Source organism: Babylonia areolata, chromosome 16 (assembly GCF_041734735.1).
Source record: "Babylonia areolata isolate BAREFJ2019XMU chromosome 16, ASM4173473v1, whole genome shotgun sequence".
NCBI classification, from domain to species: Eukaryota; Metazoa; Mollusca; class Gastropoda; order Neogastropoda; family Buccinidae; genus Babylonia; species Babylonia areolata.
In genome coordinates, this window is record NC_134891.1 from 9210838 (window position 1) to 9238457 (window position 27620).

The 27620-nt window shown below is 45.7% G+C and overlaps 1 protein-coding gene across 3 annotated transcripts in view; it reads right to left on the reverse strand.

Annotated features, from left to right (window-relative positions):
* The window catches only part of LOC143291120 (RCC1-like G exchanging factor-like protein), an 85569-nt gene that overhangs the window by 50126 nt on the left and 7823 nt on the right, over positions 1-27620 (reverse strand). For all 3 annotated transcript variants that reach the window (XM_076600752.1, XM_076600751.1, XM_076600750.1), the window contains exons 5-10: positions 25479-25607; positions 24081-24147; positions 21885-21936; positions 17641-17725; positions 16047-16157; positions 12371-12529 (exon numbers count right to left, since the gene is read on the reverse strand). In XM_076600752.1, the coding sequence (XP_076456867.1) occupies positions 12371-12529; positions 16047-16157; positions 17641-17725; positions 21885-21936; positions 24081-24147; positions 25479-25607 (603 nt within the window). The remainder of the gene's footprint in view (positions 1-12370; positions 12530-16046; positions 16158-17640; positions 17726-21884; positions 21937-24080; positions 24148-25478; positions 25608-27620) is intronic.

Here is a 27620-nt window from a genome sequence, read left to right on the forward strand (position 1 = left end):
TACTGTATCAAACATTCAGATATAAGGAAGAAGTCCAAACGGCTCTGTTGAAAAGAGGATGGTTCATCAGGAACTTGATGTTGGTAGTGAAGAAGAAGGATGAAGATAAATATATTTTTGTCTTGAACATAACAGCAATCAATAGGGAGGAAAGGGTCTTGTAGATCTGTGATGCCTGCATATAACTGTAAACAACCGAACAAAATGTCAAAGACTGTTTGTCTGAGATACATGATACAATGAACACGGCTGTAAAAACCAAACAGTGCATCAAAGACTTTGTATGTGAGATACATCATACAATATAGCTGTCAACAACCAAACAGTGCATCAAAGACTTTGTATCTGAGATACATCATACAATATAGCTGTCAACAACCAAACAGTACATCAAAGACTTTGTATCTGAGATACATCATACAATATAGCTGTCAACAACCAAACAGTGCATCAAAGATGTTGTATCCGAGATACATCGTACAATATAGCTGTCAACAACCAAACAGCGCGTCAAAGACTTTTTGGTCTGAGATACATCATACACTGATTCAACATACTCGTGTAGCACACATGTTGCTGTGAGGTGTCTGCTCACGTCACATGCCTGACCTAACATGGGTAGTTCCCTGTGGACCGCCAGCACCGAGAGTGAGACTGTGGCAGGGGAACCCAGGTGGTCCCGTGTGTGGGGGATGTGGATAAGGGAGGGGTGGGGGAGGGGGACATGGAGGGAGCAGAATGTTGGGGCAGGGAAAAAAAAAAAAAAAAAAAAAAAAAAATCACATGATGAGCATTTCAATAACAGCCATCAAAACTAAATAATAATAACAATAATGGAATATTTATACAGTGCCTTCCAATGCTCGAAGCACTTTACAGTAGAAGCAAACAGGAAATGCCAAAGAAACAATAATACGGTATGGTGTATAACGCAAAGAGATAACAAGTAACAAAGTATCACTCACACACAAATCAAATCAAATCAAATTATGGTGCTTAGAGCCTCGCCGACCACTAAGACCATCACACACACACACACACACACACACATGCACACACACACACACATGCACACACACACACATGCACATACACACACACACATGCACACACACACACACACACATACACACACACACACAATTACTGTTCAAGCAAACCACCACACCAGGCACACAAACACTCTAAAGCCCTGCTGGCTTTCCTTTTGCTGTGCAGTATATAAAATCCTCAGGTCACGACTGCACAATTAAGCCGTGATGTCTTCCGGAGGCAGCAACAGGCATGAAAGCTGTTATGTCTGCTTAACCATTTCAGAGCTCACATGTCTGCTTAACCCTTTCAGAGCTCACATGTCTGCTTAACCCTTTCAGAGCTCACATGTCTGCTTAACCCTTTCAGAGCTAGCAAGACAGCACGCAACTCACCCGTAACAATTAACTGAGCAATTACATCGTTACATGTTGTTTTGCTAGGGTTTTTTCTTCTTTTTTTTTTTAGCTTCAAATCGTGTGTGTGTGTGTGTGTGTGTGTGTGTGTGTGCATCTATGTAAGTGCATGTCTGTGTGAGTGCATGTCAGAAAATGCGTGTGTGAGCACAGGTGTTTGAACACGTTTCATGTGCATGAAGAGCACAACACATCACCACCACAGAATGCTTATTACACCTGAGTGCGCAAGCAAGCGGCAATGAGTGATGTGTGAGCAATGAAGATGAGTCGGTTATGTATACAAGCCAGCACAGGAAACGAAGGTAGAGGTGGAGGTGGCGGCGGTGGTGGTGAAGATTGTGTGCATATGTGTGTGTGTGTGTGTGTGTGTGTGTGTCTGTGTGTGTGTTTTATCTTCAGTTTAACGTCTATTCACTATAAGTGTTTTCAGACGGAAAGGAGTAAAGAAGTGGATAAAGGAAAGGGAATGCATGTGAATATTAGTGTAAAAAAAAGTATTCATGTTATGTATCAGAGGAAAAGTATATTATAAGAAAAAGGTCTAAAGAGATTGTGGTGTGTACTGAATGAGGTGTCATGGGAAGGAGAATATGTATATGCATATCAACAAGTATTAACCTACAACAATGTAAATATAAATAACAACATTAATTATAACGCATCAAAGGAGGATACCAACTGTGTGTGTGTGTGTGTGTGTGTGTGTGTGTGTGTGTGTGTGTGTGTCTCCCCTCGATTGCAACTGAGCACACGGCCACAGGGGGATGCTGCGGATCCCTCGCCTGGTCACTGGTCGTGTTCATTAGGGTTTATTGTACGTGTATATCATTAATCATGATGTCTCTCACCACATGCAGTCCAGGGTTTTTACTTGGGGAGCCCGACTAATTGACTGACTATATGCCAGATAAAAGCACACACACCCACACACACACACACACACGCACACGCACCCCCCCACGGACCCCCACCCCCACCCCACCCCCTCCACACACGCACACACACTCACACCCACACACAGACACACAGACACACACACACACATTCTTCATCCCCAGGAGAAAGCAGGTGAAGGGGTTAAAAACAAAACAAGGCGATCCCAGCGCTAATTGTGGGCACTGTCATGGTTTCAGCCCTTAACAACAGAGTCTGATCCAGCCTGCCTGGGGTAATTGTGCGGAATGGAAGGTGAAGGAGGTGAAGGAGGTTGTGGGGAAGGGGGAAGGGGGGGGGTGGAGGAAAAGGAAGAGAGAAAGGGGGGGTGGGGTGGAGGGGGGAAAGACAGGAGGAAGGAGGATAGTCTTACCGAAACTAATTTTTCAATGGGAATAAACACACAGAAGGCTAGCTTGTCTTTACAAATGCAAAAACAATTAGGATATATCCAGAGACGAAACAAAACACCTGTACAGATGGCCATCCAGACGATCGGCCTGCCTACAATCCAAGGATCCACTGTCTGTTTTGTGGCATCCCAGCTAGTGTCCATAATCGGGGAAAAAATACATAAAGCATTCACAAGAAGGATTTCAGGCAGCTATTCTAGGTGTCTGCAAAGATCGTGATGACAACAGGACAAAAACAGTCTCTGACAGAATTTGGTCAGCAAGCAGGGAGGACCTTTCTGCAAGGGATGTTGTTGACTATGTGTGTATACATATGTATGTGTACATAACTACATGCACCAAACAAACAATGTTTATTTCCAGTTCAAAAAACCACCGAGGCAAACCATGTGTTCGTTCTGTACTGTCCATGTGTTCTGTGTGGCTTGTTCAGGATTAACTCTCTCCATACGAACGGCGAAAGAGACGACGTTAACAGCGCTTCACCCCAATTACCATCATCAAAATATTGCAATCGGAAGGCTCTTATACTGAAGAGGTGAATGTTGACAAAGAAAACCACAATTCTGACGACGGAAGCTAAAGGTTGGGTCATTCAGACACTCACTGGACATCCGAGCGGTCTGTGTGGAGGAGAAAAGAGGACTGGCCGTACTGAGTGAGTTAAAGAGACTACGCCAGTCTTGAATAAAAGCTCATTTGTGCTTGTACATTTCTTCTGTCTTTGCTGCTGTGTGCACATGTCAAATGATTGGTGTAAGGACAGGCCCGGCGATTCCTTTTTTTGAGGAAGTGTCTGGGTTTGTTCCAATGTACCTTTTATTTACCTGTGTGCTAACTGAATCGGTAGCGTAAGCAGCACTGACTTGAAGTTGTGCACCTTGTGAATGGAGAGAGTTACCACTCTTTACTATTTGTAAATGATTTTTCAATGGAAATCGCTGCAATATATTTTTTTTTCCTTCTCATAGGTTACAATAAAGTCATCTATAACAGGAAAATCACCCTAGGCCGCACAGAAGTTTGGTATGTGGTCATAATTAATAAATTAAATTTTTGAACACTGTGATTTCCTAAAATACTGACCGCTCTGGTGCGCTATACAATACGCGGCAAGCATGCCAGCCGCAGTGGAGATAATGAGGTGTTGACACAATGTGTGAACGGCGGCGTCCGCTACCCAGAAAAGCGTAGTTCTTATCTTGGCATTGTGCTTGCCGCGATATACCAACACACGTACACTCACTGGTGACGGACCCTGAAAAACTATGGCTGACCAAGAAAATCAAAATCCCGCAGAATCAGTGGATCTCCCCGAAGAAGAAAACTGGACAGTAGGTGAGAGTAACATACTTTCTTGAATGTTTTCATTCTTTTACACAAATGAAATGAAATAGGACACAGCTCACCAAATAACACATTAATTTCATGTAATTATATTTTGATATTCTGATATGGTGATTATGTTAAAATTAGTAGAAATGCTTTTACTCTTTCCATACGAATGGCGTTTCACCCCAATTACCATCATCAAAATATTGCAAGCGGAAGGCTCTTATACTGAAGAGGTGAATGTTGACAAAGAATATGACAATTCTGACGACGGAAGCTAAAGGTTGGGTCATTCAGACACCCACTGGACATCCGAGCGGTCTGTGCAGAGGAGAAGAGAGGGCTGGCCATACTGAGTGAGTTAATGATGTTTCACTTATAACTTTCATTGTTGGAGTTCTGGGTTTATCTTTTATATCAGCTTGAATGTGGAAATATGATAAAAGCTGATTATTTTCCCTTGCAAACTTTTAAAACTGTGATTATTATTCTGGCTAATGGATGCATGTATGAATGCGTGTGTGTGTGTGTGTGTGTGTGTGTGTGTGTGTGTGTGTGTGTGTGTGTGTGCGTGCGTGTGTGCATGTGTATGTTAATAATAAATATAACACATAAGGTCGATATCACCATTTATTTTAACAACAGAGCAATAAGGTGCTCTATACTCTGTGTGTTATTGGTTAAAGAGCAGCAAAGTACATTCTGTGCTAAGAATTCCATGGTAATAGTCAGCCAACAGTGAAATTAGGTGAGACTGGATCTAAGACTGTCAACGGGTACGGCGCACAGTGTGGTGATATTTTAAAGCATGCAGGACTGAGATTACATACAGAAGGCTAGCTTGTCTTTACAACTGCGAAAACAATTAGGATATATCCAGAGACGAAACAAAACACCTGTACAGATGGCCATCCAGACGATCGGCCTGCCTACGATTCAAGTATCCACTGTCTGTTTTGTGGCATCCCAGCTAATGTCCATAATCGCAGAAAAATACACAAAGCATTCACAAGAAGGATTTCAGGCAGCTATTCTAGGTGTCTGCAAAGATCGTGATGACAACAGGGCAAAAACAGTCTCTGACAGAATTTGGTCAGCAAGCAGGGAGGGACCTTTATGCAAGGGATGTTGTGTACCATGATGCCTGCAGTGCCAGCCTCAGAACACTGGAACATTCCTGCTGATTTACCGGCGCAAAAATCCCAAACCGTCCCCGTCCTTTGAGGATTCCTTAACAGGCCAGGTTGGACACTTTGCGCAAAATATGTCAACATTTGGAGGTAAATAATGACGGGCGCAATAGCCAAGTGGTTAAAGCATTGGACTTTCAATCTGAGGGTCCCGGGTTCGAATCACGGTGACGGTGCCTGGTGGGTAAAGGGTGGAGATTTTTACGATCTCCCAGGTCAACATATGTGCAGACCTGCTACTGCCTGAACCCCCTTCGTGTGTAAACGCATGCAGAAGATCAAATACGCACGTTAAAGATCCTGTAATCCATGTCAGCGTTCGGTGGGTTATGGAAACAAAAACATACCCAGCATGCACACCCCCGAAAACAGAGCATGGCTGCCTACATGGCGGGGTAAAAACGGTCATGCACGTAAAAGCCCACTCGTGTACATGCGAGTGTACGTGGGAGTTGCAGCCCATGAAAGCAGAAGAAGAAGAAGGAGATAAATAATGATGAACAAGCCACGTTGTCTGTCTAACATCCAAAACGCAGGAGTTTTGCGGGGATAGAGCTGATGCATACACTACAAATAAAAGAACAGACTTCCTGAACACACTGAGGCAGACATTTTGATATTAAAATGAGGCATAATTACCAATGTGGTAACAGCTTCTTGGAAGATCCTCAACCTGTAGTTTGACATCCAACAGACAGAAGATTCAGAGGCAATTTTTTTTCGGAACCAAAACAGCAGCAAAACTTAACATAAGTGATACAAAATAGAGGTTTTGCCACCAATGAAGTGTATCCAGGATCACAAAACATGAAGTCTTTTCCAGGGAACATGAATCTAGCCCTCCGTCATTGTTTCTTGTGACTATGGAACTGATCTGTCCACAAAAGACATGGCCCATCTTTGTCAATCAGGGCGTATTGTTTGAACCACAATCAACTTCAATACCAACATCGCTTTATCATTAAAAAATGGAGAATTTCTGGCAAACCTTGTACATAAGCTGAGACTCATAACTGTGCTTTGTGAGATGTTTGTGGCAAATGGACACCCAACACTTCACAGCCAAATTGATGCAGACACCCTGGTCGCTGAAAATGTTGAAACTGCCATCAGACATACAGCTGATCATCCTGTTGTGGTCATTGAAGAAGACGCCGACCTGCTGATTTTGCTCTGATACCATGTCAGCCCAAATCTTCAGAAACAGCGAGTGTGGGTCATTCAGCGGCTACAGCAGGCCTTGAGCCTTTGATGGCTGACCCGACAGGCGCAATAGCCAAGTGGTTAAAGCGTTGGACTTTCAATCTGAAGGACCTGGGTTCGAAACCACGGTGACGGCGCCTGGTGGGTAAAGGGTGGAGACTTTTACGATTTCCCAGGTCAACATATGTGCAGACCTGCTAGTGCCTGAACTCCTTTCGTGTGTATACGCAAGCAGAAGATCAAATACGCACGTTAAAGATCCTTTAATCCATGTCAGCGTTCGGTGGGTTATGGAAGCAAGAACATACCCAGCATGCACACCCCCGAAAGCGGAGTATGACTGCCTACATGGCGGGGTAAAAACTGTCATGCACGTAAAAGCCCACTCGTGTACATGCGAGTGAATGTGGGAGTTGCAGCCCACGAACGCAGAAGAAGAAGAAGATGGCTGACCCGCCACCTGCTCCAGACACACTTCTGTAAGTAAGTGGATACAGCTGCCAGTCAGACTGTGGTTCAAGGTGGTGGAGCAACAAGAAACATGGACTGGCCTGCTCTGTTACATGTGGTAACTGCCGCAGTGTCACTTATGCAAACTCTCCTGTGATTATCTTTGGAGGAAGTGACTGAGGAAAACCAGGGCAAACAGATCTTCTGCTTACTGGTGACTGACACACAAATAAGTCTTTTACTGTTGTGATTTATGTTATGAATATGATTTGATGACAGATTTGGATGTAATTTTTCAAGACTTTTCCAACGAGGTGCAACTTCTGCATGTTTGCGCAATAATTTATAAAGCTGGTCATTTGTACAAGGTATCACATAATGTGACCCAATTTTCAACCAGTAGGACAGCGACCTGTGCGTCCTAGGCTTGTTTTTCAGATTCTATAAACCATGTAGAGTATTTAGCAAAAGGAAAATATTTTGCAGCAAACTCTCCTATGATATCTTTGGAGGAGCTGACCAAGAATACTCGGGCAAACCAATCTTATCTTGACTGGTGACTGACACACAAATAAGCCTTTTACTGTTGTAATCTATCATATAAAAAATTTGATGACAGAGCTGAACGTAATTTTTCAAGACCTTTCCAACGAGGTGCAACTTCTGCATGTTCCCCGCAATGATAAGGTATTGCGTAATGTGACCTAATTTTCAGCTACTAGGACAGGGACCTGTCCGTCCTAGGGTTGATTTTCAGATTCTACAGACCATGTAGATTAATATTCAGCACCAAAATATATATATATATATATTGCAGCGATTTCCTCTTTTGGCATATCTGTCATTAATTTAGGTAGCCTAGAGGTGGCAGCAAAACAAGAGTTTGGAGGGTTGGGTAGGGAGTGGGGGGGATTCAGGGTGGAGAAACAGGTGGGAAAAGAGTACAAGAGGCTGAGGAGGGATGGGGAGGGACAGGGTGGGTGGGTGGGTAGGAAGGGGCGTGGCTGGGTGCAGCTGAGAGGACAGGTGGAAAGGGAGAAAGGGGGTGGGGGGGGGGGGGGGAGAGGAACAGTTTCTCTGGTTCTGAGGGTTTCCCCCCTCCCTCTCCCTCTCCACCCACGTAGTCTCCCAATCGCTCGCTTTCTCTCGCATGTTGAAAGAAAGCGTGTTCAGGGACTTAGAAAAAAATTCTAAAAGGGTTCTCCACCTCCCTCCTACTACCTGTACATTTTTGTACAGACCACTGTTTTACTGTTATTACTGTTATTATCATTATTAACAATACCATTATGATTATTCACAGGACTGTTGCAGCACTGCTCCTTTTCAACTTCCCAGTTTCATTATCATTCTGCATCGTGTTCTCAGCTCATCACCAGTGTCAGAATTCTGGCATGTCATCTGCTAGCAGTCTCCTCTATCAGCAAATAAAATCAAATCAAATTATGGTGCTTAGAGCCTCGCCGACCACGAAGGCCATCTCAAGGCCATCGCCACGTTAATACCTACTACAAGTCAAGGGTAAAAAAAACACACCAAAACTATAAAAACAAGTCACAGCTTTAAGCTTTCCACTCAAAAGTTTTAAAAACCTTCCACAGTTTGAAACCTTCAAATATGATTAAAAATGTTTACTTCTTTCAAGAAGTCCTTCAGCGTCCACAGAGGGACATCACAAAAAAAAAGTCTTCAGAGAAACCGCCGTGTATTGTCTGTGTCTAACATCATGCAGATCCCAACAGTCAAGGAGCATGTGTTTAACAGTGAAAGGCTCATGACAGGGAATACATCGAAGGGCCTCCTCCCCTTCAACAAGAAAAAATGAGTAAAAAAAAAAAAAAAAGTGTGCCCCGCGCGCAGTCTGCACAGCACAGACTCCTCCTTTCTGTACTTCACCACCGATGGGAGGGTCTCTTTTAGGTGTGGACGGATTTGGAACAGCTTGTTGTCCGTCTGGGTGTTCCACTCCTCTTGCCAAAGATCCTTAACATAAGTGTTCACCTTCTGCTTCATGTCTGTGTATGGTGCAAAGGATCTCGATAATTCTTCCTTTATAGCGTTCTTGGCCAGCTAGTCTGCCCATTCGTTACCCTGAATTGCCAACATGGCCGGGAACCCAGGCCAACACAACATCATATCCTTTCTTCGTTATGAGAGTAAAACCTCTGTCAGCACTTTCATCAATCACCGCCAGCAGATTTTCTCCGGTCAAGGCAGCAGGTGGTCACATAACTCTCGTGGTTTACTTTTAGAAACTTATAATATTCCTCTGCTATCTCAAGTACGGTTTCTTTCAAGACACAGAACAGACGAATACAAAGTGGTAGGACAGACAGAAAAACAACAAGAGACATGTTAGCATGAGCATATATATGTGAGTGAGAGAGAAAGAGATACTGAAGAGCAAAACATAATCAAACAAGAGAGGCAAGGCCTTCAAGACTCCCTAGCATTAATTACAGAGTAATTTCCCTTTTTTACTCTCTGCACCAAAACGTTTGCAAAATAAATAAAACTTCCATGCTTAGCAAAAGAAGTTCCCTGTTTCAACAAAAAATGATAATCATGACTGCTCTTGTTGTTGTGTCAGAATATCAGATCAAAGTGCCAAGTTTAGACAATACAAAAAATATAAATATAACAGTAAATGCAGTTTGCATACAATTAGGCTTCATTTTTTAATTTTTTTGTGCCCATCCCAGAGGTGCAATATTGTTTTAAACAAGATGACTGGAAAGAACTGAAATTTTCCTATTTTTATGCCTAATTTGGTGTCAATTGACAAAGTATTTGCAGAGAAAATGTCAATGTTAAAGTTTACCACGGACACACAGACACACACACACAGAGACACACACACACACACACACACACAGACAACCGAACACCGGGTTAAAACAAAGACTCACTTTGTTTACACAAGTGAGTCAAAAAGAAAAAAAATTCCACAAACAAAAATCCCAGACACAACAAACACTGCATCCATGCATAAATGTAACTACCCACTCATCCACAAATGCCACCCCCACCCCCCACCCCCACCCCCTGCACACACATACACATCCCAGCATACCCACATGCATACACACACATCAAGACAGACACAGACACATATAGTCAAACACACATATATATATACACACACATACACACACACATACACACACACATCCAGACACATACAAACACATTACACACACACACATAATGATAAACACACACACACACACACACACACACACACACACTCACACATACCACAGCTCATCAAAAGACTTCAATCAAAATTTAACCCTTCATCTTTCAATCAGAGCAGATAGCAAGTCCACCAACTTCATTACTGAATCAATCGACCCAAGCATCAATTTCATGGAAGGCTAGCTATATCTGTGATCATGCCGTCACAAAGACTTTGCGCTGTCCAAGCTTGATAGTTCCACAGGAAAACCACACAGTTCATATTTCCAATCAGGGCTTGCTTTCAGTGACTTCCCTTTACAGTTTGTTCTCAGTGGCTTCCCTTTAATCCAAAGTCCATCAGTAGACTGTCTCAAGCCCCTTGCCATCGTCCATCATGAGCCAGTGCCTGGTCATGTGCCATAACTGGTCATGTGCCACTGTCTGTCAAGTGCCATTGTCCGTCATGTGCCATTGTCTATCGTGTACCATCATCCGTCATGTGCCATAACTGGTCGTGTGCCACTGTCTGTCAAGTGCCATTGTCCGTCATGTGCCATTGTCTATCGTGTACCATCGTCCATCGTGTGCCATTGCCAATCATGTGCTATTGTCCACCATGTGCCACTGTCTGCCTTGTGCAAAATGTCTGTCGTGTGCCATTGTCCATCAAATGCCATTAATGGTTATGTGCCACTGTCCATCATGTGCCGGCTGTGTGCCATAATCCCTCATGTGCCATCATGTTAGCACACACTAAACAAGGGGTGGAGGATGACACCCCTTGCGCCATCTCATAGGGTAGAACTATGGTCAAACTTCAACTTACATGGAAAGTATCGTTAAAGGGGTGAACGATAACCCCCCTTGCGCCATCTCATAGGGTAGAACTATGGTCAAACTTCAACTTACATGGAAAGTATCGTTTAAGGGGTGAACGATAACCCCCCTTGCGCCATCTCATACGGTAGAACTATGGTCAAACTTCAACTTACATGGAAAGTATCGTTTAAGGGGTGAACGATAACCCCCCTTGCGCCACCTCATACGGTAGAACTATGGTCAAACTTCAACTTACATGGAAAGTATCGTTTAAGGGGTGAACGATAACCCCCCTTGCGCCACCTCATAGGGTAGAACTATGGTCAAACTTCAACTTACAATACATGGTAAGTATCCTTTAACAAAACAAAAAAAAAAACCAAAAAAAAAAAAAAAGTATCCTTTAACCTTTCAAATAACACAACCAGCACACACATGCACACAAACTGGAAGGAACACCAAACACACACACAGACACACACACATTCATGATGACAATAAAGTTTTCCTTTCTTTTCGCTCACCACCCCCATCCTCCAGTCCCTCACACACACACACACACACACACACACACACACACACACACAGAGAGAAAGACAGATAGACTGAGATTGAGGAGCATAAAAACAGACAAGAACAAAATTTCTCACATACACACAGACCCACACACAGAGAAACATACACGCACACATACACAACACACTCAGAAAGAGACAGACAGACAGACAGAGTGTGAAGGTACAAAAAAGCAAAAATTCTCACACACAGACCCACACACAGAGACACATACACACTTGCGCGCACACACACACACACACTCAGAAAGAGACAGAGATTAAGCAGGAGTGTTAATGTAGACAAAAGCAAAAATTCTCTCTCACACACACAGACCCACACACACAGAGAAACACACACACACACACACACACACACACACACACACACACACACACACACTCAGAAAGAGACAGAGATTAAGCAGGAGTGTTAATATAGACAAAAGCAAAAATTCTCTCTCTCACACACACACACACACACACACTCAGAAAGAGACAGAGATTAAGCAGGAGTGTTAATGTAGACAAAAGCAAAAATTCTCTCTCACACACACACACACACACACACACACACACACACACACACACACATACTCAGAAAGAGAAAAGACAGACAGACAGAGACTGAGCAGGAGTGTAAAGGTAGAGAAAAGCAAAAATTAACACACACAGAGACCCACACACAGAGAAACACACACACATACAGATAAAACCATACATGGTGAAACACACACACACACACAAACAAATCCCCCCCACCCCACACACATATAATCATGCAAACACACACACACACACACACACACACACACACCAACACAGACGCAGTCACAGCCGCTTACCGTTCAAAACAGCACAGATGGAGCCACCGGCCACAGCCTTCACCACCCGACCACAGGAGGTCAAAGGTAGACGCCGCGGAGTGCTGCACTGCGTGTGGTCTGTCACCATGGCCAGCTGGTTGTACTCAGAATTGCCCCACCCAAAAACATCCCCCCGGTCTGAAACAAAACACCCAGAGATGCCTAAACCCTGTCAACGGTTTGTAGGAACAATCACAAAATTTTGGTAGGAACATTTTTGAGTTTGGTAGGAACGCTCTAAAAGTACATTTTATCTACAAGGCATACAAACACTTGGGCAAACAATTAAGCCGACTGGTCCACTCAACGCTGTTTCAATGTAAACACGCAAGCGATTAGCTGAGCATCATCACGTGAGACCAAGGTCAGCAGTGACTGCCCTGGCCTCATGATCGACAGGTCCAGAGCGTCTGGGTGATGTTACGATAGGAAAGTATGTGACCATGCTGTGCAGTCGAAAATGAACTTGTCGGAACAACTTTGACGTTGGTGTAACGCTGGAGCAAACTGCGATCGTGCGTGACAAAATACGGCAAAATCGTAACAGGCGGCATCTCTACACACCTCCACACTCCAGTTTCAGTTTTCTTAAGGAGGCATCACTAGTGCTCAGGCAAACGAATCCACATAATACTAATACTAATACGAAATTTTCTTCCTAAAATTACCTTTAAGTAACATACTTACCGTGGCCCACCAGTGCAGACTCCGGCAGGGGACTGATTCCTGTCCTGTGCAAACCACTACCCGCCTATGCGGAGAAAACGAAAGTAGCTACGGCCGATAACCTCCTGAAGTAGGTTACCGTCCCTGTGCATCCCTGACTAGCACCCTCTTTTTCCGGCAGCCATCTTGACTCCTGATCCTGTTCTCTTCATACAGCTAAGTTTTTTCGTATTTCTGTCTGTCTATCGATTCTTTGACACTCATGTTTTGTATCTGATGAAGACTTGCATCAGGCCACAAACTCACTTAGCTCGTTTGGCCAATCGAGCTAAAATTATGGCGCAATCTCAATCGTAAGGCCCTCTACCTCGGGTTCTCTCAACAACAGGTACAGTATCTGGGGCAAAAATTAAGCCTTGCATCATTAATAAGCCTTGCGACACTATTAGATTATAAAAATCTCTCTATACAATTATGGGGGCTCTCACTTCCCCCCATTTTCAATAATGGTTTTTATATAGGGCTGAATCTTGTGCAGAGACAAATCAAAGCACTTTCGCACCTGTCATTCACACGCATGCATAACTCTAAAACTGGAGAAACTGAAGACATGGAAGAGGCAAAGAAGGGAGGCTACTTTGGGATGTGGTGGGTTTTAAGGCCAGACTTGAAAGAGCTGAGTGTGGAGACTTGACGAAGCAAAAGAGGAAGTTCATTCCAACTGCAAGGTCCAGAGACAGAGAAAGAACGGCGGCAGACAGTCGAGAGCTTGAATCTGGGTATGCGTAAACAGAGTGGATCCGAAGCCGTCTGTAGTGAGCGAGATGGAGTGTGGAGGTGAATGCAGCCACAGAGATAGGAAGGGGCAAATCCACATAAAAGCTACACCGCATTTTTAGGCAGGATGCCTGATCAGCAGCATAACACAACATGTTCAGTCAGGCCTTGAATGCATGCAAACATATCTGTGTTCTATCAGAGTGGATTTCTTTGACATACTTTCAAGTTCGGTTTATAAGTCATGACTTTTTACCCCTGCTTCAACCTCTGCGGCTTATACAATGATGCGGCTTATCTGAGGATTTTAACGATCCCGGGAGTGTCACGTTCTCGTCTATTCTTAGCTGCCTTTCAACTCACCAAAATCATGATTTCGGTCCATGAATTTTTGGATGAGCTTCACAATTGTGTGCTAACAGTTCACGTTTTATAAATCAAATCCCCATACATTAAAGCTTTCAGATCAGCATTCAGTTCTACTCTGCTCAAGCGTACACCCTCATCACGCTGAAAACACGACGTTATGCCTATGATGCAGCCTTCAAACTGAAGACGATCGACCTAGCAGACGACAGTGCAAGTGGCGAACCAGCAGCAACCTCCACTTTGCGTTCATGTTCATGAAGTGAAAGCGAGGCTGAAGTCAGTGACAAGATGGCGGAGGAAGCTGTGCTGGTTCTCTTCAACTCGGACACTGAAGACGAAGATTTCAGTTGATTCAATTAGCAGGATGACGTTGAATAAATGTGACTATCCCTAAATTATGGATCTTATTTTCATTGTGTTCATTTTTTATTTTTTTTGTGGCACTAGCAGTATTTTCGCTTGCTTTTCTTTGTGTTGTTCCGGCTTGTGTTTATTTCATAACTGACATCATTGACAGCTTTTCTGTAGTATCAGTATGTGTTCCGGTACCGGAAATAAGTGCGGCTTATAAGCCAGTGCAGCTTATGTATAGTTAAATTTTTTCCTAAATTTAGTGGGTGCGGCTTATACACCGGTGCACTCAATAGACCGAACTTTACGGTAATTTTGCCAGAGAGCAACACTTACGTTGCCATGGGTGGTTGTTTCTTCAGCGCACCAAGCGTGTGCTGCACACAGGACCTGTTTATTGTCTCATCCAAACAACCAGATGCACAGTTTCATTTTCCACAATACCTCTGTTTATCGTCTCATCCAAACAACCAGATGCTCAGTTTCATTTTCCAGTCATATTTCGGGAGAAAGGGCGAGATCGGGGTTTAAACACAGGCCCTAATGGACACTGTACTGGGAGATCTTCTTCTTCTGCGTTCGTGGGCTGTAACTCCCACATTCACTCGTATGCACACGAGCAGGCTTTTACATGTATGACCGTTTTTACCCCGCCAAGTAGGCAGCCATACTCCGTTTTCGGGGTGTGTGCATGCTGGGTATGTTCTTGTTTCCATAACCCACCAAACGCTGACATGGATTACAGGATCTTTAACGTGCGTATTTGATCTTCTGCTTGCATATACACGTGAAGGGGGTTCAGGCACTAGCAGGTCTGCACATATGTTGACCTGGGAGATAGTAAAAATCTCCACCCTTTACCCACCAGGTGCCGTCACCGTGATTCGAACCCAGGACCCTCAGACTGACAGTCCAACACTTTAACCACTCGGCTACTGCGCCCGTCAACTATTGGGAGATAAGCCTAGAGGTAACGCGTCCGCCTAGGAAGTGAGAGAATCTGAGTGCGCTGGTTCGAATCACGGTTCAGCCGCCGATATTTTTCTCCCCCTCCACTAGACCTTGAGTGGTGGTCTGGACGCTAGTCATTCGGATGAGACGATAAACCGAGGTCCCGTGTGCAGCATGCATTTAGCGCACATAAAAGAACCCACGGCAACAAAAAGGTTGTTCCTGGCAAAATTCTGTAGAAAAATCCACTTCGATAGGAAAAACAAATAAAACTACACACAGGAAAGAATACAAAAAAACATGGTGGCGCTGTAGTGTAGCGACGCGCTCTCCCTGGGGAGAGCAGCCCGAATTTCACACAGAGAAATCTGATGTGATAAAAAGAAATACAAATACAAAAACAAAATCTGCCACCTTCCTCTGAGTATCGTACTTCTAGGGATCACACACCTCCAAACACATCTCCACTGCCAATGTTTTGAAAATCGCTAACCCATGTCAGCGTTTGAACTGAACTGAAGTGAATGACGAAGGTACGAACCTGAAACAGCCAGGACACAGTCCCCACGCCCGTGAAGTTGAACAACTTTCTCTCCTTCCACGTCACCCCCAACCCGACTGGGAGTGCTGATCATGTCGTAATGGCCTTGACCTGATGACGACACAGACCTTTTTTCATTTTTCAACAGTGACAACCACTGTCATGCCAAATCAAAATCATGGAGCTTGTAGCCAAGCTGACTGCAAAGGGGCTATTTCAGGCCTGAACACCTGTTGGTCCTTAAAACCAGTCAAAGCGAAGACAAAATAATGTTAAAAGGTTGATTAAAACAATATGGAACCAAATCAAATCAAATCGAGTCATGGGACTTAGAGCCTCACCGACCACTAAGGCCATCTCAAGGCTATTATCACAACATTAGCTTCTACTTCAAGCCAAGGGTTTAAAAAAAAAATACAATACAAAATTATCACAGCTCCAATCTTCTCACTCAAAAATTGTCCAGAATCTTCCAGAGTTTAAAACATTCTTCTTCTTCTTCTTCTGCATTCGTGGGCTGCAACTCCCATGTTCACTCGTATGCACACGAGTGGGCTTTTACGTGTATGACCGTTTTTACCTCGCCATGTAGGCAGCCATACTCAGTTTTTGGGGGTGTGCATGCTGGGTATGTTCTTGTTTCCATAACCCACCAAACACTGACATGGATTACAGGATCTTTAACGTGCGTATTTGATCTTCTGCTTGCATATACACACGAAGGGGGTTCAGGCACTAGCAGGTCTGCACATATGTTGACCTGGGAGATCGTAAAAATCTCCACCCTTTACCCACCAGGCGCCATCACCGTGATTCGAACCCAGGACCCTCAGATTGACAGTCCAACGCTTTAACCACTCGGCTATTGCGCCCGTCGTTTAAAACATTCAAATCTGGTTGAAAATGTTCACTTCACGTCACAAGCTCACTGCCTGGGAGGCATTAGCGACAAAAATCTGCATTATTATCATCATCATTATTACGATTATTATCACTATTACTATTGTCACTATTACAATCATTATAATTATTATCATTATCAATACTAGTCCTTTTCATTGCAATTAGTAGCAGTAGTACTGGCAGTAGTAGTATTCTGATGACAGTACCTGTCTGTCAAATCCAATCAAATCAAATTATGGTGCGCAGAGCCTCGCCGACCACTACGGCCATCTCAAGGCTATCATCACGTTAGCACCTGCTTCAAGGTGTATACAATAAAAACTCGTCATCGCTACGAGCTTTCCGCTCAAAGTTTAAAAACCTTCCAGTATTTTAAAACCTTCAAATCTGATTGAAAATGTTCACTTCTTTCAAAAATGATATGCTTTGAGCCTCGCCGACCACTAAAGCCATCTCAAGGCTATCGCCATGTTAATACCTACTACAAGTCATAGGTAAACAAAATTACAATCAAAACTAGTCACCGCTTTAAGCTTTCCACTCAAAGTTTAAAAACCTTTCAGAGTTTAAAACCGTCAAATCTGATTGAAAATGTTCACTTCTTTCAAAAAGTCCCATCAGCGGTCCACTGAGGGACATCACGAAACAAAGTCTTCGAGAATCTGCGGACTATTGTCTGTGTTGAACGTACCTGTCTGTCCATCGGCCCCCAGTCCACAGGCGTACAGGTGTCCAGCGGCCGTGGTGAAGATGGTGTGGTCCTGACCACAGGTCACCTGCAGGGACAGCACCAACAGGTAGTGTGTGTGTGTGTGTGTGTGTGTGTGTGTGTGTGTGTGTGTGGGTGTGTGTGGGTGTGTGTGGGTGTGGGGGGTGAAGGGGGTCTGTGTGTGGGTGTGGGTGGGTGTGTGAGTGGGTGTGTGTGTGGGTGGGTGGGTGGGTGTGTGTGTGTGGGTGTGGGTGTATGTGTGGGTGTGCGGGTGTGTGTGTGTGTGTGTGTGTGTGTGGTGGTGTATGTTTGTGTATGTGTGTGTGTGTGTGTGTGTGTGTGTGTGTGTGTGTGTGTGTTGTGTGGTGGTATATGTGTGTGTGGGGGGGTGGTGGTGGTGGTGGTGGTGGTGGTGGTGGTGGTGGTGGTGGTGTGTGTGTGTGTGTGTGTGTGGTGGTGGTGGTATATGTTTGTGTATATGTGTGTGTGTGTGTGTGTGGTGGTGTATGTTTGTGTATGTGTGTGTGTGTGTGTGTGTGTGTGTGTTGTGTGGTGGTATATGTGTGTGTGGGGGGGTGGTGGTGGTGGTGGTGGTGGTGGTGGTGGTGGTGGTGGTGGTGTGTGTGTGTGTGTGTGGTGGTGGTGGTATATGTTTGTGTATATGTGTGTGTGTGTGGGGTGTGTGTGTGTGTGTGTGGGTGTGTGTGGGTGTGTGTATGTGGTGTGTGTGTGTGTGTGGTGTGGTGTGGTGTGTGTGTGGTGTGTGTGTGTGTGTGTGTGTGTGTGTGTGACAGCAAGACAGAAATATATCAACAACAAAAAATAAAATAATTGATGGCTATCACTGCCTGTGTCAAGACCAGACTCACAGACACCAACCCCCTCTGAAGTCTTTTTGGGAAAGATCAACTTGGATTTTCTTAATGAACATTTTTTTTTTTTTTAGGAACAATCAGACCCTCAGTAGCACTGACATACACAAGTCATTTACAAATCAAAAAAAAAAAAAATCCACAAAATGTGGAGGTGGGGAGAGGGAGTGGAGGTGGGGAGAGGGAGTGGAGTGGAGGTGGGGAGAGGGAGTGGAGGCGGGGAGAGGGAGTGGAGGTGGGGGAGAGGGAGTGGAGGTGGGGAGAGGGAGAGGAGGTGGGGAGAGGGAGCGGAGGCGGGGAGAGGGAGCGGAGGCGGGGAGAGGGAGAGGCGAGGAAAGGGAATGGAGGTGGGGAGAGGGAGCGGAGGCGGGGAGAGGGAGTGGAGGTGGGGAGAGGGAGTGGAGGCGGGTAGAGGGAGAGGCGAGGAAAGGGAATGGAGGTGGGGAGAGGGAGTGGAGGCGGGGAGAGGGAGAGGCGGGGAGAGGGAGTGGAGGTGGGGAGAGGGAGCGGAGGCTGTGAGAGGGAGTGGAGGTGGGGAGAGGGAGTGGAGGCGGGGAGAGGGAGAGGCGGGGAGAGGGAATGGAGGTGGGGAGAGGGAGTGGAGGCGGGGAGAGGGAGTGGAGGTGGGGGGGAGAGGGAGTGGAGAGGGGGTGGAGGTGGGGAGAGGGGAGAGGGAGTGGAGGTGGGGAGAGGGAATGGAGGTGGGGAGAGGGGAGAGGGAGTGGAGGTGGCGGGGAGAGGGAGTGGAGGTGGGGAGAGGGAGTGGAGGTGGGGAGGCAGGGAGAGGCGAGGAAAGGGAATGGAGGTGGGGAGAGGGAGCGGAGGCGGGGAGAGGGAGTGGAGGTGGGGAGAGGGAGTGGAGGCGGGTAGAGGGAGAGGCGAGGAAAGGGAATGGAGGTGGGGAGAGGGAGTGGAGGCGGGGAGAGGGAGAGGCGGGGAGAGGGAGTGGAGGTGGGGAGAGGGAGCGGAGGCTGTGAGAGGGAGTGGAGGTGGGGAGAGGGAGTGGAGGCGGGGAGAGGGAGAGGCGGGGAGAGGGAATGGAGGTGGGGAGAGGGAGTGGAGGCGGGGAGAGGGAGTGGAGGTGGGGGGGAGAGGGAGTGGAGAGGGGGTGGAGGTGGGGAGAGGGGAGAGGGAGTGGAGGTGGGGAGAGGGAATGGAGGTGGGGAGAGGGGAGAGGGAGTGGAGGTGGCGGGGAGAGGGAGTGGAGGTGGGGAGAGGGAGTGGAGGTGGGGAGGCAGGGAGAGGGAGTGGAGGTGAGGAGAGGGAGTGGAGGTAGGGAGAGGGAGTGGAGGTGGGGAGGCAGGGAGAGGGAGTGGAGGTGAGGAGAGGGAGTGGAGGTAGGGAGAGGGAGTGGAGGTGGGGAGGCGGAGAGAGGGAGTGGAGGTGGTGAGAGGGAATGGAGGTGGGGAGAGGGGAGAGAGTGGAAGTGGGGAGAGGGGAGAGGGAGTGGAGGTGGGGAGAGGGACTGGAGTGGAGGTGGGGAGAGGGAGTGGAGGTGGGGAGAGGGAGTGGAGTGGAGGTGGGGAGAGGGAGTGGAGGTGGGGAGAGGGAGTGGAGTGGAGGCGGGGAGAGGGAGTGGAGTGGAGGCGGGGAGAGGGAGTGGAGGTGGGGAGAGGGGAGAGAGTGGAGGTGGGGAGAGGGGAGAGGGAGTGGAGGTGGGGAGAGGGACTGGAGTGGAGGTGGGGAGAGGGAGTGGAGGTGGGGAGAGGGAGTGGAGTGGAGGCGGGGAGAGGGAGTGGAGGTGGGGAGAGGGGAGAGAGTGGAGGTGGGGAGAGGGGAGAGGGAGTGGAGGTGGGGAGAGGGACTGGAGTGGAGGTGGGGAGAGGGAGTGGAGGTGGCGGGGAGAGGGAGTGGAGGTGGCGGGAGAGGGAGTGGAGGTGGCGGGGAGAGGGAGTGGAGGTGGGGAGAGGGAGTGGAGGTGGGGAGGCGGGGAGAGGGAGTGGAGGTGGGGAGAGGGAGGGGAGTGGAGGTGGGGAGAGGGAGTGGAGGTGGGGAGAGGGAGAGGGAGTGGAGGTGGGGAGAGGGAGTGGAGGTGGGGAGAGGGAGAGGGAGTGGAGGCGGGGAGAGGGAGTGGAGGCGGGGAGAGGGAGAGGGAGTGGAGGTGGGGAGAGGGAGAGGGAGTGGAGGTGGGGAGAGGGAGTGGAGTGGAGGTGGGGAGAGGGAGTGGAGTGGAGGCGGGGAGAGGGAGTGGAGGTGGGGAGAGGGAGTGGAGGTGGCGAGGAAAGGGAGTGGAGGCAGGGAGAGGGAGTGGAGGAGAGGGAGTGGAGGTGGGGAGAGGGAATGGAGGTGGGGAGAGGGAGTGGCGAGGAAAGGGAGTGGAGGTGGGGAGAGGGAGTGGAGGTGGGGAGAGGGAGTGGCGAGGAGAGGGAGTGGAGGTGGGGAGAGGGAGTAGAGGTGGGGTGAGGGAGTGGCGAGGAAAGGGAGTGGAGGTGGGGAGAGGGAGTGGTGAGGAAAGGGAGTGGAGGCAGGGAGAGGGAGTGGAGGAGAGGGAGTGGAGGTGGGGAGAGGGAGTGGAGGTGGGGCGGGGAGAGGGAGTGGAGGAGAGGGAGTGGAGGTGGGGAGAGGGAGTGGAGGTGGGGCAAATTTATGAGCTGACTGATCCACACAATGCGGGCTCAGTGCAAATGCACTCATGATGATGATGATGGATGGATGAAGTCTCCCATCGGACCGATGGATGAGTAGGCAGGCAGGCTTATCTGTCGGTGTGTGTCCTCATACGGGAGAAGAGGCCGATTCTGGATGCGCAGCACTTCCCACAGGTTTGCAAGGGAAAACGTCTCCATAAGTTGAGCCCTGCTTCCTTCGCTCACACTTCTCCTTGATGGCCAGCGTTCTCTTGTTTTCAAACGTCTTTATGCCACCAGAGCACAGCATCCTCCAGCTCCAACCTCCAGGTCCTAGAGAGGGAGGCGGGGAGAGGGAAAGGTGGGGAGAGGGAGAGGTGGGGAGAGGGAGGCGGGGAGAGGGAGAGGTGGGGGAGAGGGAGAAGAGGGAGAGGTGGGGAGAGGGAGGCGGGGAGAGGGAGAAGAGGGAGAAGTGGGGAGAGGGAGAAGCGAGAAGAGGGGGAGGCGGTAGGGAGAGGGAGAGGCAGAAAGAGGGCGAGGCGGAGAGGGAGAGACAGGGAGAGGGAGAGGTGGGGAGAGTGAGAGGTGGGGAGAGGGAGGCGGGGAGAGGGAGAGGTGGGGAGAGGGAAAGGTGGGGAGAGGGAGGTGGCGAGAGGGAGAGGTGGGGAGAGGGAGGCGGGGAGAGAGAGAGGCGGGGAAAGGGAGAAGAGGGGAGAGGGAGAGGCAGGGAGAGGGAGAGGTGGGGAGAGGGAAAGAGAAAGGGAAGGGGAGAGAAACCCAATGTTACCTGCTGCACATCACCGGGCAGGCCCTGCACTGCGTGAACCAAGGGGTTTTTCCTGAGACACACACACACACACACACACACACACAGAAATCAAACCATGCTGCTGCTGATATTAGCCCAGGTGACCACAAAGGAGGCCATTTCAGCACTGAATCCCGGTCAGTTTTTCAAACCAGATGAAAGGAATCCCATCCCCCCAAAAAAGTAATGTTCAAAGATCAGCTCAAACTGAAGCATAAACCAACAAACAGAAAAGCACACATGTATACATATCTTTGTTTGGAAAACACTTAATATTCTCAGAAGCCCCATTAATCACGTCTACCACCACACCTTTACTGTTTATAGAGTTCTGTATTGTATTGTATTGTATTGTATTGTACAGTACTGTATTGTACTGCACTCTGTGTATCGTATTGTATTATATTGTACTGCACTGTAATGCATTGTGTGTATTGTATCGTATTGTACTGTACTGTATTGTATTCTACTGTATTGTACTACACTGTGTGTATTGTATTGTATTGTATTGTATTGTATTGTACTATACTGTATTGTACTTCACTGTGTGTATTATATTGTGTGTGGTTTGTCCGTCGGGATCGACGAGGACCATCTAGTCATCCTAGGGGTGGGTGGGTTGGGCTCTGTGGGTGCGCAGGTGACTGGTCAGGCCAATCCGCGCCCGGAAGGTTCTGATGCAGTGTGGACAGGGGATGGTAGCGGCTGTCGGGGACTTGCTGGCACTGCTTTTCCTGGCCTGTCTGCATTGCTCTGCTGCAGCGATTCTGTTGGCCTCACAGGATTTGGCGCCTTTGTGGACAGCTGAACGCCACTTTGGTCTGTCCATTGCATTCAGCTCCCATGTGTCGTGGCTGATGCTGAAGGCCTTCAGAGAAGCTTTCAGAGTGTCTATGAAGCGCTTCTTTTGGCCTCCATGGGAGCACTTGCCATGTTGGAGTTCGCCATACAGCAGTTCGCCATGCAGCTGGGCCTGCATCAAGATGGTGTAGATGCTGGGCAAGTTTGCACGAGTGAGCACCTCTGTGTCAGGGATCTTCTCTTGCCACTTTATGCCGAGAAGTTTTCTGGGGCTGGTGGATTGTACTGTACTGTACTGTACAATACTGTACTGTATTGTACTGTACTGTATTGTACTGCACTGTGTGTTTTGTACTGTACTGTATTGTATCGTATTGTTCTGTACTGTATTGTACTGCACTGTACTGTCGAATCGTACTGTATTGTGTTGCATTGCACTGTGTTGTACTGTATTGTATTGTACTGTATTGTATCACATTGTATCATATTGTATGGCACTGTATTGTATTGCATTGTATTATATTCACTTTCTGTCACAACAAATTTTTCTTTGCAAAATCCAGGTTTGCTCTCCCCAGGAGCAGCATGCCACCACAGTGCAAAGGCAACCCGATTTTTTTTTTTTTTTTTTTTTTCCTGTCTGCAAATGTATTTGCTGTCCTCTCAAAGCAAAATTTTTTCTGCACAATTTTGCAAGGAACAACCTTCTCGTTGCCATCAGTTATTCTGGGTGCACTAAGTGCACGCTGCTGCACACGGGACCTCTACTTCAAATCAAATCAAATTATGGTGCTTAGAGCCTCGTCGACCACTGAGGCCATCTCAAGGCTATCGCCACGGTAATACCGACTACAAGGGTAAAAAAAAATTTTTTTTTTAGTCCAATAAGAAATAGTCAATGCTTTAAGCTTTCCATTCAAAGTTTTAAAACCTTCCATAGTTTAAAACCTTCAAATCTGATTAAAAATGTTCACTTCTTTCAAGATGTCCATCAGCGTCCACAGAGGGACATCACGAAACAAAGTCTTCAGAGAAACCGCCGTGTAATGTCTGTGTCTAACGTCATGCAGATCCCAACAGTCAAGGAGCACGTGTTTCACGGTGAGAGGCTCATCACAGGGAATACATCGAGGGGCCTCTTCCCCCTTCAACAAGTAAGAATGAGTAAAAAAAATGTGTGCCACGCACGCAGTCTGCACAGCACAGACTCCTTCTTTCTGTTCTTCACCACCGATGGGAGGGTTTCTTTTAGATGGGGCCTCTACTTATCGTCCCATCTGAATGACTGGAACTGAGACTACCACTCCAGGTCTAGAAGAGTGGGCTGAAATAATCCTGATTCGTAGAGATCAGAAATGTTTCTGTTTAACCTACCGAAAATCTTCTCCCTCCACAATGGGACGTCCGCACTGGCCGTATGCATTGCTTCCCAAACTGAAGACTGAAACAAAACCCCCAAAAAAGTTTTTCTTTTGGTTTGGAAAACTGTAAATATCATATATAACAGAAAAGAACAAATTTCCACAAATAAATCAGCTTCTTTATGAAAACCAATACAAAGTCATACCACCAAGAATTATCAACCAGTAACACCCTGACAAATCATCCATCTTCTTTTATATTTTATCTTTTAAATTCAGACTAAGATGACCCAAAGTCGATGATGACTAATTTAAAGTCTTCAAGTTTAGCAGAAAACCACAACTATTGGATTTTGATTTTACACACACAGCTTTTAACAATAAACTGAACTGCTGACATCAAGCCAGTAAAAAGAACCATCAATATTCCTTCTTACTTTATCGAACTTCCAAGATTAATCATCAATATTCTTTCCATCAATATTCTTTTGAAACAATATTCTAAAAATTCCAAGAATAACCATTTATTTCATTTCCTTTCATTTTACCTTTTGACCAAATCGAAAGTCCGAGTGGTATTCTTTAAAATCAAGTCAAATCTAATCATGTTGTATCCCGCACAGCCAACAACATACTATCAAATCAATATTCCAAGAAACACCATCAGGTTTTCTAATGTATTTTTTTTACTACAATCAAAATCAAAAGATTAACCATCAATATGCTTTTCCGAAACATCAATAACTTCCAAGCACAGCCATTAAGATTCTTTACCACTATTCAAAATTTTAAGAACAACCATCAAGATTCTTTACTACTGATCAAAGTTCCAAGAACAGCCACAAACTGATTAAGACTCTCGACTACTAATCCAGATCCCAAGAATAACCATCAATACATTTTTTCAAAAACATCAAAATTCCAAGAATAGCATTTAAGATTCTTTACTAGTAACTACTAATCAAAAATCCAAGACTAACCAACCAGATTCTTTGCTACAAATCAAATCTAAAAAATAATAATCAAGATTCTTCACTACAAATCAAAATTCCAAGAATGACCGTAAAACATTTTTCACTACTAATCGTAAATCAAAGAACAGCCATCAACATTTTCTTTTACAAATGAACTGAAATGAAATGAAATGAAATTATGGTGCTTAGAGCCTCGCCGACCACTAAGGCCGTTTCAAGGCTATCACCACGTTAATACCTGCAACAAGGGTAAAAAAACAAACAATAAAAACAAGTCACCACTCTAAGCTTTCCACTCAAAGTTTTTTTTTAAAAACCTTCCATAGTTTAAAACCTTCAAATCTGATTAAAAATTGTTTACTTCCTTCAAGAAGTCCATCGAGCGCCCCACAGCGGGACATCACGAAACAAGGTCTTCAAAGTACAGCTGAACTCACCTCCCGCATCCTCAGTGACAACAACAGTGTGGGCACGCCCACAGCCCAGGTGGCGCACTCTGGTGGAGGAGGGTCGGTCAACCGGCAGCGCCATCTGCACCGGCTCGATCAGGTAGTCCAGCACACGTCCTGTTCAAAAAAAAAAAGAAAAGGGAAATTCAAGCAATAAAGTCACTTGATGGGTTCTCCTGTGCTTCAGCTGTGACCCAGATCATCTTCTTCTTCTGGGACGCTAGCCCTGCTGTATTGACCCACTTGTCACACAGCTCCAAACAAAGTGACGCAGAAACAAAACATCCAATCAAATTACCTTACCTGTGACATTAGTAGTAGTATTTTTATGTATTTACCTATTATTTTATTTATTTATTTATTTTATTATTATTTCATTTATTTATTTATTATCAATTAATTAATTAATCAATTAATTGATTTTTTTAAAAATTTTGTTACTTTTTACTTTATTTATTTTATTATTGTTATTATTTATTTGTTTTTTTTTTTTATTTACTTTTTTTTTAATTGATTTTCAAACTGTGTTCGGCTGTGTTTTATGCAATATTCACTTGTGCAAAGGGTTCTGTTCCCAGAAATTCCACCAGGAACTGATCCTTTAATACTCAGAAATGTAAAGTGTTTTTTGTTTGTTTTTTCTTTCCCTTTATAAATTGAATTTGAAGTCCATCGGACAATATCCAACTTTTCTCTTTTTTCCCAATATTTTGAGTTGAGAATGTGGACAGTGAAAACACATGCACACACACACACACACACACACACAACAAATTACAAAAGTATTTATAATCTTTTCAGATGTTTTGTTAATATTCTGGTGAATGTATTTTCTTGTATTTTCAACATATACTGGTACAAATGACATTTATATATGGACACATGTGCACAAAATGTGACGTTTTCAAGGACGCTTGTAGGTGGTTGTTGTGTTGTTGTTTTTTTGTGCATTCTTCACATCTTGATTATTCCAAATTTACTTTTATGTGAAACTACAGAGTCTTCTGCATATTATGAGCTGTCATCTGCAACAAAGTGAGTAAAACCCGATTTTATATGATTTTTTTTTTTGTTTGGTATGTGTGCATTCTGTGCACAGTTATTCCACTTTGCTCAGGATTTAGAAGTCGCTTTGGGATTTTTGTGTCAAGGGGCAGAGGGTTAAGAGGTTTATTCTTGGTTGTGGTGAAGCATGAACCATACCATTACCATTTTATGGTTAAACTCACCGGATGAATCCGAAAACTAGGGAGAGTTTGGCCTCAGAGAATCTGAATACAAGAGGGTTAACAAACATGAAAATACCACAACTAAGATATCACAGTCCCCCAACACAAGCAGGATGGATAAATTTGAAGAACAATGAGAAAAGGAAATTTTCTATCTAAAATTACGTTTAAATAACATACTTACCGTGACCCAACTAGTGCAGACTCCGGCAGGGGTCTGACATTCCTGTCCTGTGCAAACTACTATCTGCCTATGTGGAGAAAACGAAACTATGGCCGATAACCTCCCGGAAGTAGGTAACCTCCCCTTTGTCCCGCTGGCTAGCGCCCTCTTTTTCTGGCAGCCATCATGACTCCTGTTCCTGTGCTCTTCATACGGCTAAGTTTTTTCGTATTTTCTGCCTGTCTGTCGATTCTCTGGCGTTCTTGTTTGTTGTCAAATTATGTCTCCAACCAGGTCACATAATTATGAGAAAAGCAATTTGATAAGGTCACAAGTAATGAAATACGCTTTCCCGCTATGAAGAAAAATGAGTGTCACTCTCAGAGCTGGAACAAAGGAGAAGGCAAAAGGCGGGAGAGAAAGAAACCACTCCCAGGAGCAGGCTGGCAGAAAATTCTGTGTGTGCACAGACTCCCTTGAATCGTAGTAAGATTCTGAACTTTCTGTGCAGAGTGCAAAGAAGGGAAAGGATGCGCTAAAGAGTAGAAAGCGCTAGTTCTCAGGGGCAGGTAACGGGCAGAGATGATGCGATCTCAATCCCGACACCCTGAACAGCAGGGGCCACAGGACCCAGAAGCCCAACATTGCTGTTCTGTACATTTCAAATATCGTGGCACTGGTTTTGAAATATGACGGGCGCAATAGCCGAATGGTTAAAGCATTGGACTTTCAATCTGA